General features: G+C 42.2%; 1 protein-coding gene across 1 annotated transcript in view; it reads left to right on the plus strand.

Moving 5' to 3' along the window:
* The window catches only part of tert (telomerase reverse transcriptase), a 67,738-nt gene that overhangs the window by 15,796 nt on the left and 37,830 nt on the right, over positions 1–14,112 (plus strand). The window contains exons 8-10 of the mRNA XM_060915521.1: positions 8,059–8,141; positions 8,390–8,506; positions 8,629–8,700. Of these exons, the coding sequence (XP_060771504.1) occupies positions 8,059–8,141; positions 8,390–8,506; positions 8,629–8,700 (272 nt within the window). The remainder of the gene's footprint in view (positions 1–8,058; positions 8,142–8,389; positions 8,507–8,628; positions 8,701–14,112) is intronic.

A 14,112-nucleotide genomic window follows, 5' to 3' on the forward strand; every position in this document is an offset into this window, starting at 1 on the left:
CGGGACAGATGTGTTGTATGTGTTGCAGTAGTACACAAGTCCACTCGATCCTTGTTTACCGTCAATGGATCGGTCACTCGGCAAACAGTCCGCCAGAATCCGAATAGGGAATGGCTGAGCGTAGCTGTCAGTCAAACACAAGTTAGCCAATGGGAATGCATTCCTGGACAGCCCACCCACATGGGAAGTTTGTGCCAAAACTGCAAGCAAAAAGTCAGGGAGCGCAAACGAGAAAGCTGGAATCGCAACCAAAATAAATTACGTCAAACAAAACTGAGAAAGACGTGGAACAAAAATAAAAGGTTTCTGAAGAGTAATAGACTGATATTTTGCACAATTACATTAATAATTTGTTTGCCAGTCTAAAAAAATTGACTTTTTTTTTTTTTTTGTATTTTGATTTGTCGTTTTTGTTTGATATTTCGAAAGTATTGTATGAACATTTTGGCACAAAATTGATTCCATACAAAAATGAGTACACCCCACAACAAAAACTACTACATCTAGTCCTTTGTATGGCCTCCATGATTTTTAATGACTGCACCAAGTCTTCTAGGCATAGAATGAACAAGTTGGTGACATTTTGCAACATCAATCTTTTTCCATTCTTCAACAATGACCTCTTTTAGTGACTGGATGCTGGATGGAGAGTGATGCTCAACTTGTCTCTTCAGAATTTCCCAAAGAAAATAATTTCTTTACACCACAAAGGTGAAGGCGACAAGAAGATCAGCAAAGCTTTACTTATCAGTCAGAATAGTGTAGCAAAAGTGGTACAGAAATTTAAGAAAGATGGAACTGCAACCATCTCACAGAGACGTCCAGGTTGTCCACGGAAGTTAACACCTCGACAGGAGCGTCTTCTGATGAGAAGGGCTGAAGAAAATCAGCATGCAAGTTCACTGCAGTTATCTAAAGAAGTAGAAAGCCAAACTGGGGTGACTATTTCCCGTGACACAATACGGCGTACACTGCAGAGGAATGGCATGCATGGATGCCGTCCACGAAAGAAGCCTCTCCTAAAGCCCAGGCACAAAAAAGCCCACCTAGAGTTTGCCAGGGCCCATGCTGACAAAGATGAAGACTACTGGGACTCTATACTCTGGAGTGATGAGACCAAGATAAATGTTTTTGGAACTGATGGCTTCAAAACTGTATGGCGTTGCAAAGGTGAGGAATACAAAGAAAAATGCCTGGTGCCTACAGTGAAACATGGTGGTGGCAGTGTCCTTATGTGGGGCTGCATGAGTGCTGCTGGTGTCGGGGAGCTGCATTTCATTGATGGCATCTTGAATTCACAGATGTATTGCTCCATACTGAAAGAGAAGATGCTACCATCACTCCGTGCCCTTGGTCGTCTTGCACTTTTCCAACATGGCTAAACACACATCTAAGGCCTCTGTTGGATTTCTGAAGAAGAACAGGGTGAAAGTGATTCAGTGGCCAAGTACGTCTCCTGATCTGAACCCAATCGAACACCTATGGGGAATTCTGAAGAGACAAGTTGAGCGTCACTCTCCATCCAGCATCCAGTCACTAAAAGAGGTCGTTGTTGAAGAATGGAAAAAGATTGATGTTGAAAAATGTCGCCAACTTGTTCATTCCATGCCTAGAAGACTTGGTGCTGTCATTAAAAATCATGGAGGCCATACAAAGTACTAGCTGTAGTAGTTTTTGTTGTGGGGTGTACTCATTTTTGCACCACCCTAATTTGAGTAAAACTGAAAAATGTGCAATCTAAGTTATATTATTAACCTTACTTTCATATTATAAGTTACACAGATGTTATATTAAACTTTTGTCTTGTCGACATTTTGGAAATTGTTGGTGTTCATTGAGATATTGTTGAAAATGTTACTTTTCAAAGGGGGTGCAATCACTTACGCTGACCACTGTATGTCTGTAAATATTTAATACCTGCCAACTATTACAGTTTACCTGTAATCATTAAAGTTTTCACAGTCTCAGTACGGATTTGTTAGTTTTACGTAATTTTATAATTTTTTTGGTTTTGCATAGAAATAAAAGAAAAAACCTTTGTTTGTTTTGATATTAACTTCATTAACGTTGAAAATAAAAACCTGAAAACTTGGCTGTTAGACTCGGCCATTGTTTTGACACTCGGCACTGCTGCCAGCTTACTTCTTCGTTCGATGCATACTGGGTTGCAGAAATGACCGAGGACTCGTGATTGGCTGTGGCTATTTTTAGCACAACAGTATTCAGCACCATTGGTCAGTTGCTCGATTCAAGCAGGTGATTGTGTCGTGGGTGGTAATGACCTAGTCTCTAAACAAAAGGTCAAACAAAAACACAAGTTGCAGACATTTCAAGAGGAATACTGAAAAACTTATCCAGGTGTTCTACTTCCTTCACCAAAAGGGGAAAATCGCACACTTTGCACATTGAACCATCAGGACTTTTCAATCAGTCATGGACGAATCAGCAACATCAAAGACCACGTGGGTACAAAAACGTACAAATCTTTCGCCCATGATTCTGATTCTAGTAGCAAACTAAGAACTTTTTTGTTGCTCCTTCCTACACATTGGAAGTTATCAATGCAGAAGTGTTATTTACAGAAGCAGTTATTGAACATGGGCTTCCAATTGCCTTGTGTTGTTGAAATGTGTTTACTGATATGGACCTGTTCTTCAATTTTATGACAGTAACTCCAGAAAAATTTAATCAGAAAGAGTTGATGGTTTGAAAAGTGACTGTTTTTTTGAAAATAGTATCCTCATACAATAGGCTCGACGTTTAATCATTTCAGTTTTTTTGTAGTTTGAACAATTCAAGTTCCTTGAAGCATTAGGTATTTTATTGAAATAATAATAATAATAATAATAATAATAATAATAATAATTAAAAAAAAACTTTATTGAAAGATGGAGCCAATTTAGCAATGCTAATCTTACATTGTGCTAGTGAAAAGTATGTTGCTGTTATGCCAAGTTTGCATGTCATTGTATTTTATGTCACTTGCTCTCGGGTCAGCCAAGATCAGATGGACCTTATAGGTTCCAAAATAACAAAAAACCCAAGGTTACCCAAAATGGTCAAAACTGTGATATTATGGGCTTGAACATATTGGGGTCCCATACCTAAAATTTCATGTAGCATTCTCTTTCCGTTTTGAAAATACCTCATTTTATACATGCCCCATTCTGCTAGGTTGTTGACGTTACCGACACTACATTAAAAGATATAACGGGATAGATCCACTTAAAACACCTCAAAAGCAAATGTTGATGGGGCAGCGAACTGTTATGCCATAAAGTGCCCTGTCGAATGTTACAATTGAGTATAGTTACATATATTTGCTGGGTCTTCTAGTTATGTGACACGTTATCAGGGACCCCGATATTAGACGGAGAAACACAAAATTTCACAACACTTTATTAAAGCTCCAATTATTGGGCTCACAAAACATCGTTTTATGCATAGTATCGGCTTATTATACTAGTTCCTTAATTAATTGACAGTTGGTTGTCCTTTCCATCAAAGATTACATAGCTTATATACTTGTTGAACAATGTTACACATAACGTTACAGACACTACACAATGTGTCTTGGGTTATTCCCAAAGTCACAACATGGGACATGTTTCAGAGAAATGTTTTTAGTACAATTAGTCATGACACACTGCATCTACTACACATTACAACTTAACGAATTATTAAAAAACAAGGGTGACTACTCGAACATTGCATCATGCAGCAGGGCGAAACCTACCGGGTAATACTAGTATATCAATATCAACACAGGATCAACACCACATGTTATACATACTTAAACACGCTTTTGGAAAATACCAGTAATTGTAATACCTCTCTAGAGAGGTCACTTATGTGAGCAGCCACCTCTTATGAAAGGCCACATTTGGCTGTCTCACGGATGCATTTGGACCTCTCGTGAACAACCACCTCATTTATAAGGCCACTTTTGGCCGGCAATAGGGGAGGCCACTCAAACGAGGTTCAACTGTACATGAATAGCCGTCTCAAAAACAAAAGTGTTAAAAAGCACATTATGTAAAAAAATATGTTATTAACAAGCCAGGGCTGTATCTTGAATGGTCAAAATATGTCTTGGTAACATCTTGATTATAATAATTTAGTGTTCAAATAGTTGGCCTGTGGGGTCTTAATTCAATCAATTACAACTTTGAGAGAAGAATATGATTAATTTGCGTCATTCTCACATGAAGGTTTCATTTAAATTTGTCAAGAAGTCTCAATTAACTGGCTTTACCAAAATATCAATTTGGCATTACGGACACTACACCTGTTACGGACACTACGTATTGCAAATATATCTATTAATATAACAACTAAAGACGTATGAATATGTAACTAGAGCCCTACATGAGGCCAACAGGACCAATGCATGTCATAATCACCAAAAATGGTAAAAAATTCTGCAGCATTCTGTTACAGCAAGACCGTTACGGACACTACAGAAAACAACGGAAATGACACGCAAAATCTTTGGCATGTGAATTTTGCAAACATATGCCCCCAGCAACAAGGTTTTTGTATCAAATCATATCACATACTACATAAAATGTCTGTATTTAATTTAAAGTGTTTATTAAAATGCATTAAATAAGATTTCTCAGGCCATTTTCAACTTTGCAGTGACAAAGAAAACAAATTAGGTTCAGCACCCCGCATTGACAAAACTATTGTGAAAGATTTCATTTTTATCGGAATTCCGTGATTCAGCTGTCAATTTGTTCCTCAAAAATCTGCTGATTTACTAAAACAGGTAGTGTTTGACAAATTATTGCCAAGTTTAAGCAGCAATGGTGCATTCTGGGGTATTAAATCAAATGAACATGCGTTACATGGTGAAAATGTGCAATATGAAGAGTTTGTCTGATAAAAAAAAACTGAAACATGGATTCAGTTGTGGTAAATTATGATCTGGCTTTGAAACGTCATACATTGGCAATGATAGTCTACCATTACAACATATGAAATAGTTTAATAAACATAAATAGAAGGCTGTTACATAGTGTTACATGATCTCAAACAAGTAGGTACATCTGATTGTGGCTGACCCGTCTTTCTATAATACACTGATGACATGGCTAACAAACAACACTTTGCATCAGTACAGAAAGATGATTTATATACACATTGTTAGTTGGAAAGTATGTCATAAAGGGTCATTTGTTTAATATGGGTTTGAATTTTTGTGTCACCAGTGGCAGAAGGACGGTAACCAAGACCGCTAACATATGTTTCAAAAATCATCTGCAAAACAGTGCAGTAGATCCCAGTTTTCAGGTTTAAATTGTTTAAAAGCATTTTCTGTCAGGTGGCTTTGCCCCCCTGAACCCCCCACCAGGGCACCGCCCTGGACCCGGCCAGGGACCTGCAGCCCCTGGACCCTATTAGGCTATTAGGGTTTTTGGTTTCCAAAAGTTGGCAGGTAGGATATTTAAACACACGTTTACAGAGAGGAAGTGGACAGGGTCAGAGAGTATGTAAGGTTGTATGTACAGTTTGCAGCAAGTAAAAAAGCAAGTACAGGTGTTTAAATATACAATGAAGTGGCAGTGTGTGCAGCAGCAGTATGAACACGTACAGTTGTTTATGTACAGTAATGTTGCATAAGTGGCATAATCTGTGCAGCAATACAAGTGGCTCATTTCGTACAAGAGATTAATAGTGAAAGTACTGAGCAGTGCAGGATGAGTGCAGTGATGTGAGCAGAGTGGTGGTGTGGAGTTCAGCATTCAAGTTCAAGTCGACTTTATTATCAATAATGCCATACGTGCAGGACATACAGAGAAGTGAAATTGTGTTTCCCTCTTATCCGCAGTGCGAACAGTAATAAACGTGAAGTAAAAGATATAAACTTAAAAAAAGGGGGTATACACACACACACACACACAAACTAAAGCTATCCAAGAAAAGACAGTGGCAATCCAGAAAGTATAAATATGGCAAATGTGGCAGTGTGAACAGAATTAACGGTATAAATTTAAATGTGACGAATGATGATATAAACAGAATGAACAATGTAAACGTGAACAGCAGTCTGTAGGGCAAAATAGCACAATATAAACAGAATTATCAGTATAAATATAAATAAATATGGCAGTGTGAGCAGAATTTACAGTGTAAGTATAAATATGGCAGATATGACAGTATAGCAGTGAAGTCTGTCAAAGATAAAAGATGTATAAAGTGTAAACAGTTTTTATATAGTGCAATTAAGTAAATGGTCCCTGCCTCAGAAAGGGAGCTGCTTCTGAGCCTGCTGGTGCAGGAGCAGAGGCTTCGGTAACATCTGCTAGATGGGAGGAGGGAGGAAAGGGCATGGTCAGGGTGGGTGGCATCCTGGATGATGTTACTCACGCTGCCCAACTATCACTTGTGATACAGTTGAGGTCAGAAGTTTACAGACAGTGATATGAATGTCATGGCAATATTTGGGCTTTCAGTAATTTCTTTGAACTGTTCTTTTTCTGTGGCAGAATGATTGTACAGCATGCAGCTTTAATAAAAAACCCCCACTAGAATTCTGATTCTACTAGAATAGCAGATTCTTCCAGTTTTCCTTCAAAGAGGAATAATTTTGTAGCAGTTACAGTTGAGGTCAGAAGTTTACATACACCTCATCATGGACTTGATTGTGATGGTAATATTGGGCTTTCAGTAATTTTTCTATGAACTTTTTCTGTAGCAGAATGATTGTACAACAGAAGGACACCATGTGCAAACTTGTTTGTGTACAGAACACATTTTAATTTATTTTGGGTTCTCTGGAATCAATTCAGAGTAAAAACAAAGATATACTCACTTAGAATATTAGTTCAGTGGTGCTGAAAGTTCTAAAGTGTCTCTTTTAATTTGCCAAGGCCTCTTAACTTCCTGTTAGTGATGATGGTTGACTACAGCTGGAAGCTTCTCTGTGCACAACATAAAAAGGGTTTAATTGACACTCGTTGGAATGACCAACACACAGTACAGTGGGAAAGTCCAAGGACTGGTTCAGATGGTCAGGAACCACCAAGACCCAGGCCTGCCATGAACTGGAAGCTGCAGGAACGCTGACTACAGTCCAGAGAGTTTTACATCACCATGGACCGAGAGGCTGCTGCCCAGAAAAGAAGCTCCTGCTCCAAAATCCACACCTAACATTTGCAGTAGATCACATGGACAGACAAAAAGCCTTCTGGAGGAAAGTTTGGCCACGATGACCATGTTTGAGGTATGTTTGGAGGAATAAAGATGAGGCATTCAGAAACACTGTACCATCTGTGAAGCGTGGTGGTGGTAGCATCAGGCTCTGGCGCTGTTTCACTGTCAGTGGAACTGATGCATTGCACAAAGTGGATGGAATCATGAAGAAAGAGGACTACTTCAGAATTCTTCAGCATAACCTCAAACCATCAGAAACCTGGACACAGTTGTGTGTTCCAACAGGACGGTGACCTCAAACACGCGTCAGAGCTGGTTGTGGAGAGTAAAGCAGGAGAACATGAAGCTTAAAGCAAGTCCTGACCTCAACAGGGTCAAAAATATGTGGTGTGTGTTTAAAAGTTAGGTTTGTTACAGGAAACGCACACACTTAATGGAATTCTACCGATTTGGCCAAGAAGAGAGAACAAATATCCAACCAGAACTCTGACAGAAGCTTGTTGGTGAACAAAAGCATCTGGTGAAGGAGAAACTCACTAAAGGACGTTTAACCAAATATGAGATGGCTGTCTGTATATTTTTGACCCTGTGTTGATTTCACAAAACCCAAAATAGATTAAAACTTGTTCACTAAATTGTTTCTTTTTTCTATTAAAGATGTGTGTTGTGTAATCATTCTACTCCAGAAAGAGAACATTTCAGAGAAATCAGAACGTTGCCATGACCTTCATGTCCGTGATAAGTGCCAAGCACAATGTCTGCTTTGAGGATCATTCGAAGGAAATCAGGGATGTTTCAGGTCAAAAGAGAACAATAGTGAGAGGAGGACAATGGATATGTAAAATGAAATTAATTAGCATAAATGGCTAATAATGTATTCTTTATGTTTATCATTTCCAGCTCTCGGTGGAAGTTAAGGGCTCAGACGTGTTTCAGTTCTTCAAGCAGATGCTGAGCAGCTACATCATCCAGTACGACAAGGAGTACGTTTCCATCTTCTTTGATAGACTGGTTCTTATAAAACATGGGCTCTGTCCCCAAAAACTACAACTCGAGTCTCTTGTTTACACACAGTTACTGTTACCCATAATGCACTGCAACACAGGCGAGGATTTGTTCCAACTGGAACTGGTCCTCAACCCAAGACTCATAGACCCTGCTGAAATGTGTTGGGTTTTTACTGTGTGTGTGTGTGTGTGTGTGTGTGTGTGTGTGTGTGTGTGTGTTGTAGACTGTTCCGACAGGTGTGTGGTGTTCCTCAGGGTTCTGCCGTCTCTACCATGCTGTGTAACTTGTGTTATGGCCACATGGAGAACTGTGTGCTGAAGAACATCACAGAGAAAGGAGGGTGAGGGTCGGCTCTTCACGTCACACTGAAACAGATATACTGTTATTCTATAGACAATGATGTCACCATAAAGTAAGTGTGTGTGTGTGTGTGTGTGTGTGTGTGTGTGTGTGTGTGTGTAGGTATCTGATGCGGTTGGTGGATGATTTCCTGCTCATCACTCCAAGACTGAGTAAAGCAGTGGAGTTCCTCAAGTATGACTGTCTTGCTCAATAAAATAATCTGTCTGTCTGTGTTTATCTCTGTTTCTGTCTGTCTATATTTGTCTGTCTCTCTTTCTCTGTCTGACTGTCAGTCCCTCTTTTTTCTCTGTTTGTTTCTTTCGGTCTCTCTCTGGACTGTAAAAATCACCTGTCTGTCTGTGTCAGGACGTTAATGGTGGGCGTCCCGGATTACGGCTGTGTGATTAACTGTCTGTCTGTCAGGACGTTAATGGTGGGCGTCCCGGATTACGGCTGTGTGATTAACCCTCTGTCTGTCTGTCTGTCTGTCTGTCTGTCAGGACGTTAATGGTGGGCGTCCTGGATTATAGCTGTGTGATTAACCCTCTGTCTGTCTGTCAGGACGTTAATGGTGGGCGTCCCGGATTACGGCTGTGTGATTAACCCTCTGTCTGTCTGTCTGTCAGGACGTTAATGGTGGGCATCCTGGATTACAGCTGTGTGATTAACCCTCTGTCTGTCTGTCAGGACGTTAATGGTGGGCGTCCCGGATTACGGCTGTGTGATTAACCCTCTGTCTGTCTGTCTGTCAGGACGTTAATGGTGGGCATCCTGGATTATAGCTGTGTGATTAACCCTCTGTCTGTCTGTCTGTCTGTCAGGACGTTAATGGTGGGCGTCCTGGATTATAGCTGTGTGATTAACCCTCTGTCTGTCTGTCAGGATGTTAATGGTGGGCGTCCCGGATTACGGCTGTGTGATTAACCCTCTGTCTGTCTGTCTGTCAGGATGTTAATGGTGGGCGTCCCGGATTACGGCTGTGTGATTAACCCTCTGTCTGTCTGTCTGTCTGTCTGTCAGGACGTTAATGGTGGGCGTCCTGGATTATAGCTGTGTGATTAATCCTCTGTCTGTCTGTCAGGACGTTAATGGTGGGCGTCCCGGATTACGGCTGTGTGATTAACCCTCTGTCTGTCTGTCTGTCTGTCAGGACATTAATGGTGGGCATCCTGGATTATAGCTGTGTGATTAACTATCTGTCTGTCTGTCAGGACGTTAATGGTGGGCGTCCCGGATTACGGCTGTGTGATTAACCCTCTGTCTGTCTGTCAGGACGTTAATGGTGGGCGACCCGGATTATAGCTGTGTGATTTAACCCTCTGTCTGTCTGTCAGGAGGTTAATGGTGGGCGTCCCGGATTACGGCTGTGTGATTAACCCTCTGTCTGTCTGTCAGGACATTAATGGTGGGCATCCTGGATTATAGCTGTGTGATTAATCCTCTGTCTGTCTGTCAGGACGTTAATGCTGGGCATCCTGGATTATAGCTGTGTGATTAACCCTCTGTCTGTCTGTCAGGACGTTAATGGTGGGCGTCCCGGATTACGGCTGTGTGATTAACCCTCTGTCTGTCTGTATATCTGTCTGTCAGGACGTTAATGGTGGGCGTCCCAGATTACGGCTGTGTGATTAACCCTCTGTCTGTCTGTCAGGACGTTAATGGTGGGCGTCCCAGATTACGGCTGTGTGATTAACCCTCTGTCTGTCTGTCAGGACGTTAATGGTGGGCATCCCAGATTACGGCTGTGTGATTAACCCTCTGTCTGTCTGTCAGGACGTTAATGGTGGGCATCCCGGATTATAGCAGTGTGATTAACCCTCTGTCTGTCTGTCAGGATGTTAATGGAGGGCGTCCCAGATTACGGCTGTGTGATTAACCATCTGTCTGTCTGTCAGGATGTTAATGGTGGGCGTCCCGGATTACGGCTGTGTGATTAACCCTCTGTCTGTCTGTCAGGATGTTAATGGTGGGCGTCCCGGATTACGGCTGTGTGATTAACCCTCTGTCTGTCTGTCAGGACGTTAATGGTGGGCGTCCCGGATGACGGCTGTGTGATTAACCCTCTGTCTGTCTGTCAGGACGTTAATGGTGGGCGTCCCGGATTACGGCTGTGTGATTAACCCTTTGTCTGTCTGTCAGGATGTTAATGGTGGGCGTCCCGGATTACGGCTGTGTGATTAACCCTCTGTCTGTCTGTCTCTGTCAGGACGTTAATGGTGGGCGTCCCGGATTACGGCTGTGTGATTAACCCTCTGTCTGTCTGTCTGTCAGGACGTTAATGGTGGGCGTCCTGGATTATAGCTGTGTGATTAACCCTCTGTCTGTCTGTCAGGATGTTAATGGTGGGCGTCCCGGATTACGGCTGTGTGATTAACCCTCTGTCTGTCTGTCTGTCTGTCAGGACATTAATGGTGGGCATCCTGGATTATAGCTGTGTGAGTAACTATCTGTCTGTCTGTCAGGACGTTAATGGTGGGCGTCCCGGATTACGGCTGTGTGATTAACCCTCTGTCTGTCTGTCTGTCTGTCTGTCAGGACGTTAATGGTGGGCGACCCGGATTATAGCTGTGTGATTTAACCCTCTGTCTGTCTGTCAGGACATTAATGGTGGGCGTCCCGGATTACGGCTGTGTGATTAACCCTCTGTCTGTCTGTCAGGACATTAATGGTGGGCATCCTGGATTATAGCTGTGTGATTAACCCTCTGTCTGTCTGTCAGGACGTTAATGGTGGGCGTCCCGGATTACGGCTGTGTGATTAACCCTCTGTCTGTCTGTATATCTGTCTGTCAGGACGTTAATGGTGGGCGTCCTGGATTATAGCTGTGTGATTAACCCTCTGTCTGTCTGTCAGGACGTTAATGGTGGGCGTCCCGGATTACGGCTGTGTGATTAACCCTCTGTCTGTCTGTCTGTCAGGACGTTAATGGTGGGCGTCCTGGATTATAGCTGTGTGATTAACCCTCTGTCTGTCTGTCAGGATGTTAATGGTGGGCGTCCCGGATTACGGCTGTGTGATTAACCCTCTGTCTGTCTGTCTGTCTGTCAGGACATTAATGGTGGGCATCCTGGATTATAGCTGTGTGAGTAACTATCTGTCTGTCTGTCAGGACGTTAATGGTGGGCGTCCCGGATTACGGCTGTGTGATTAACCCTCTGTCTGTCTGTCTGTCTGTCAGGACGTTAATGGTGGGCGACCCGGATTATAGCTGTGTGATTTAACCCTCTGTCTGTCTGTCAGGAGGTTAATGGTGGGCGTCCCGGATTACGGCTGTGTGATTAACCCTCTGTCTGTCTGTCAGGACATTAATGGTGGGCATCCTGGATTATAGCTGTGTGATTAATCCTCTGTCTGTCTGTCAGGACGTTAATGCTGGGCATCCTGGATTATGGCTGTGTGATTAACCCTCTGTCTGTCTGTCTCTGTCAGGACGTTAATGGTGGGCGTCCCGGATTACGGCTGTGTGATTAACCCTCTGTCTGTCTGTCTGTCTGTCTGTCTGTCAAGACGTTAATGGTGGGCGACCCGGATTATAGCTGTGTGATTTAACCCTCTGTCTGTCTGTCAGGACGTTAATGGTGGGCGTCCCGGATTACGGCTGTGTGATTAACCCTCTGTCTGTCTGTCAGGACATTAATGGTGGGCATCCTGGATTATAGCTGTGTGATTAATCCTCTGTCTGTCTGTCAGGACGTTAATGGTGGGCGTCCCGGATTACGGCTGTGTGATTAACCCTCTGTCTGTCTGTATATCTGTCTGTCAGGACGTTAATGGTGGGCGTCCTGGATTATAGCTGTGTGAGTAACCCTCTGTCTGTCTGTCAGGACGTTAATGGTGGGCGTCCCGGATTACGGCTGTGTGATTAACCCTCTGTCTGTCTGTATATCTGTCTGTCCGGACGTTAATGGTGGGCGTCCCAGATTACGGCTGTGTGATTAACCCTCTGTCTGTCTGTCAGGACGTTAATGGTGGGCGTCCCAGATTACGGCTGTGTGATTAACCCTCTGTCTGTCTGTCAGGACGTTAATGGTGGGCATCCCAGATTACGGCTGTGTGATTAACCCTCTGTCTGTCTGTCAGGACGTTAATGGTGGGCGTCCCAGATTACGGCTGTGTGATTAACCCTCTGTCTGTCTGTCAGGACGTTAATGGTGGGCGTCCCGGATTATAGCAGTGTGATTAACCCACTGTCTGTCTGTCAGGACGTTAATGATGGGCGTCCCAGATTACGGCTGTGTGATTAACCCTCTGTCTGTCTGTCAGGATGTTAATGGTGGGCGTCCCGGATTACGGCTGTGTGATTAACCCTCTGTCTGTCTGTCAGGACGTTAATGGTGGGCGTCCCGGATTACGGCTGTGTGATTAACCCTCTGTCTGTCTGTCAGGACGTTAATGGTGGGCGTCCCGGATTACGGCTGTGTGATCAGGGCTCGAAATTAACTTTTTTTCTTTGTGTCCCCCAGTGGTCCCGAATTCTGTGTTGTATTGTCCCGAATGGAAGCAATAGTGTCCCCATTTTTTTCCTCTCTGAAATAACCAGTGGTTAATATTATCATATGAAGTTACTATTATATTTGTAACTATGCGATTTTGAACCCTTTATATCATTTTTACAATAAGTCACAAGACACAAGCGACACATGTCCTATACATCATCATCTTCAAAATTACAGTTATTGCATTTTCAGTTTATTAAACTTTGGCGATCTCACTGTATGAATAGATACCTGTTTATTTAAAGGGGCCAACTAGCTCATTCAGAAAATGTTTCAACTCCCTACATCTGCAGTACACTTTAGCTGAAAATAAGACCCCTTTTATGTTCATTTCATCTACTTATACCTTGAATATCTGTGGGCACTTATAAGGCCAACTTATAATTTTCACCATTACCGTTATCCATAGCCCTGTGATGACCTGGCGACTTGTCCAGGGTGTACCCCGCCTTTCGCCCGTAGTCAGCTGGGATAGGCTCCAGCTTGCCTGCGACCCTGTAGAACAGGATAAAGCGGCTACAGATAATGAGATGAGATCGTTATCCATTTTTATGAACTTTCCGTTATCCATTACCGTTATCCATTTTTATGAACTTTCCGTTATCCATTTTATGAACTTTCCGTTATCCATTTTATGAACTTTCCGTTATCCATTTTTATGAACTTTCCGTTATCCATTTTTATGAACTTTCCGTTACCCATTTTATGAACTTTCCGTTATCCATTTTTATGAACTTTCCGTTATCCATTTTATGAACTTTCCGTTATCCATTTTATGAACTTTCCGTTATCCATTTTTATGAACTTTCCGTTATCCATTTTTATGAACTTTCCGTTATCCATTTTTATGAACTTTCCGTTATCCATTTTTATGAACTTTCCGTTATCCATTTTTATGAACTTTCCGTTATCCATTTTTATGAACTTTCCGTTATCCATTTTATGAACTTTCCGTTATCCATTTTTATGAACTTTCCGTTATCCATTTTTATGAACTTTCCGTTATCCATTTTATGAACTTTCCGTTATCCATTTTTATGAACTTTCCGTTATCCATTTTTATGAACTTTCCGTTACCCATTTTATGAACTTTCCGTTATCCATTTTA

Source organism: Neoarius graeffei, chromosome 2 (assembly GCF_027579695.1).
Source record: "Neoarius graeffei isolate fNeoGra1 chromosome 2, fNeoGra1.pri, whole genome shotgun sequence".
NCBI lineage: Eukaryota > Metazoa > Chordata > Actinopteri > Siluriformes > Ariidae > Neoarius > Neoarius graeffei.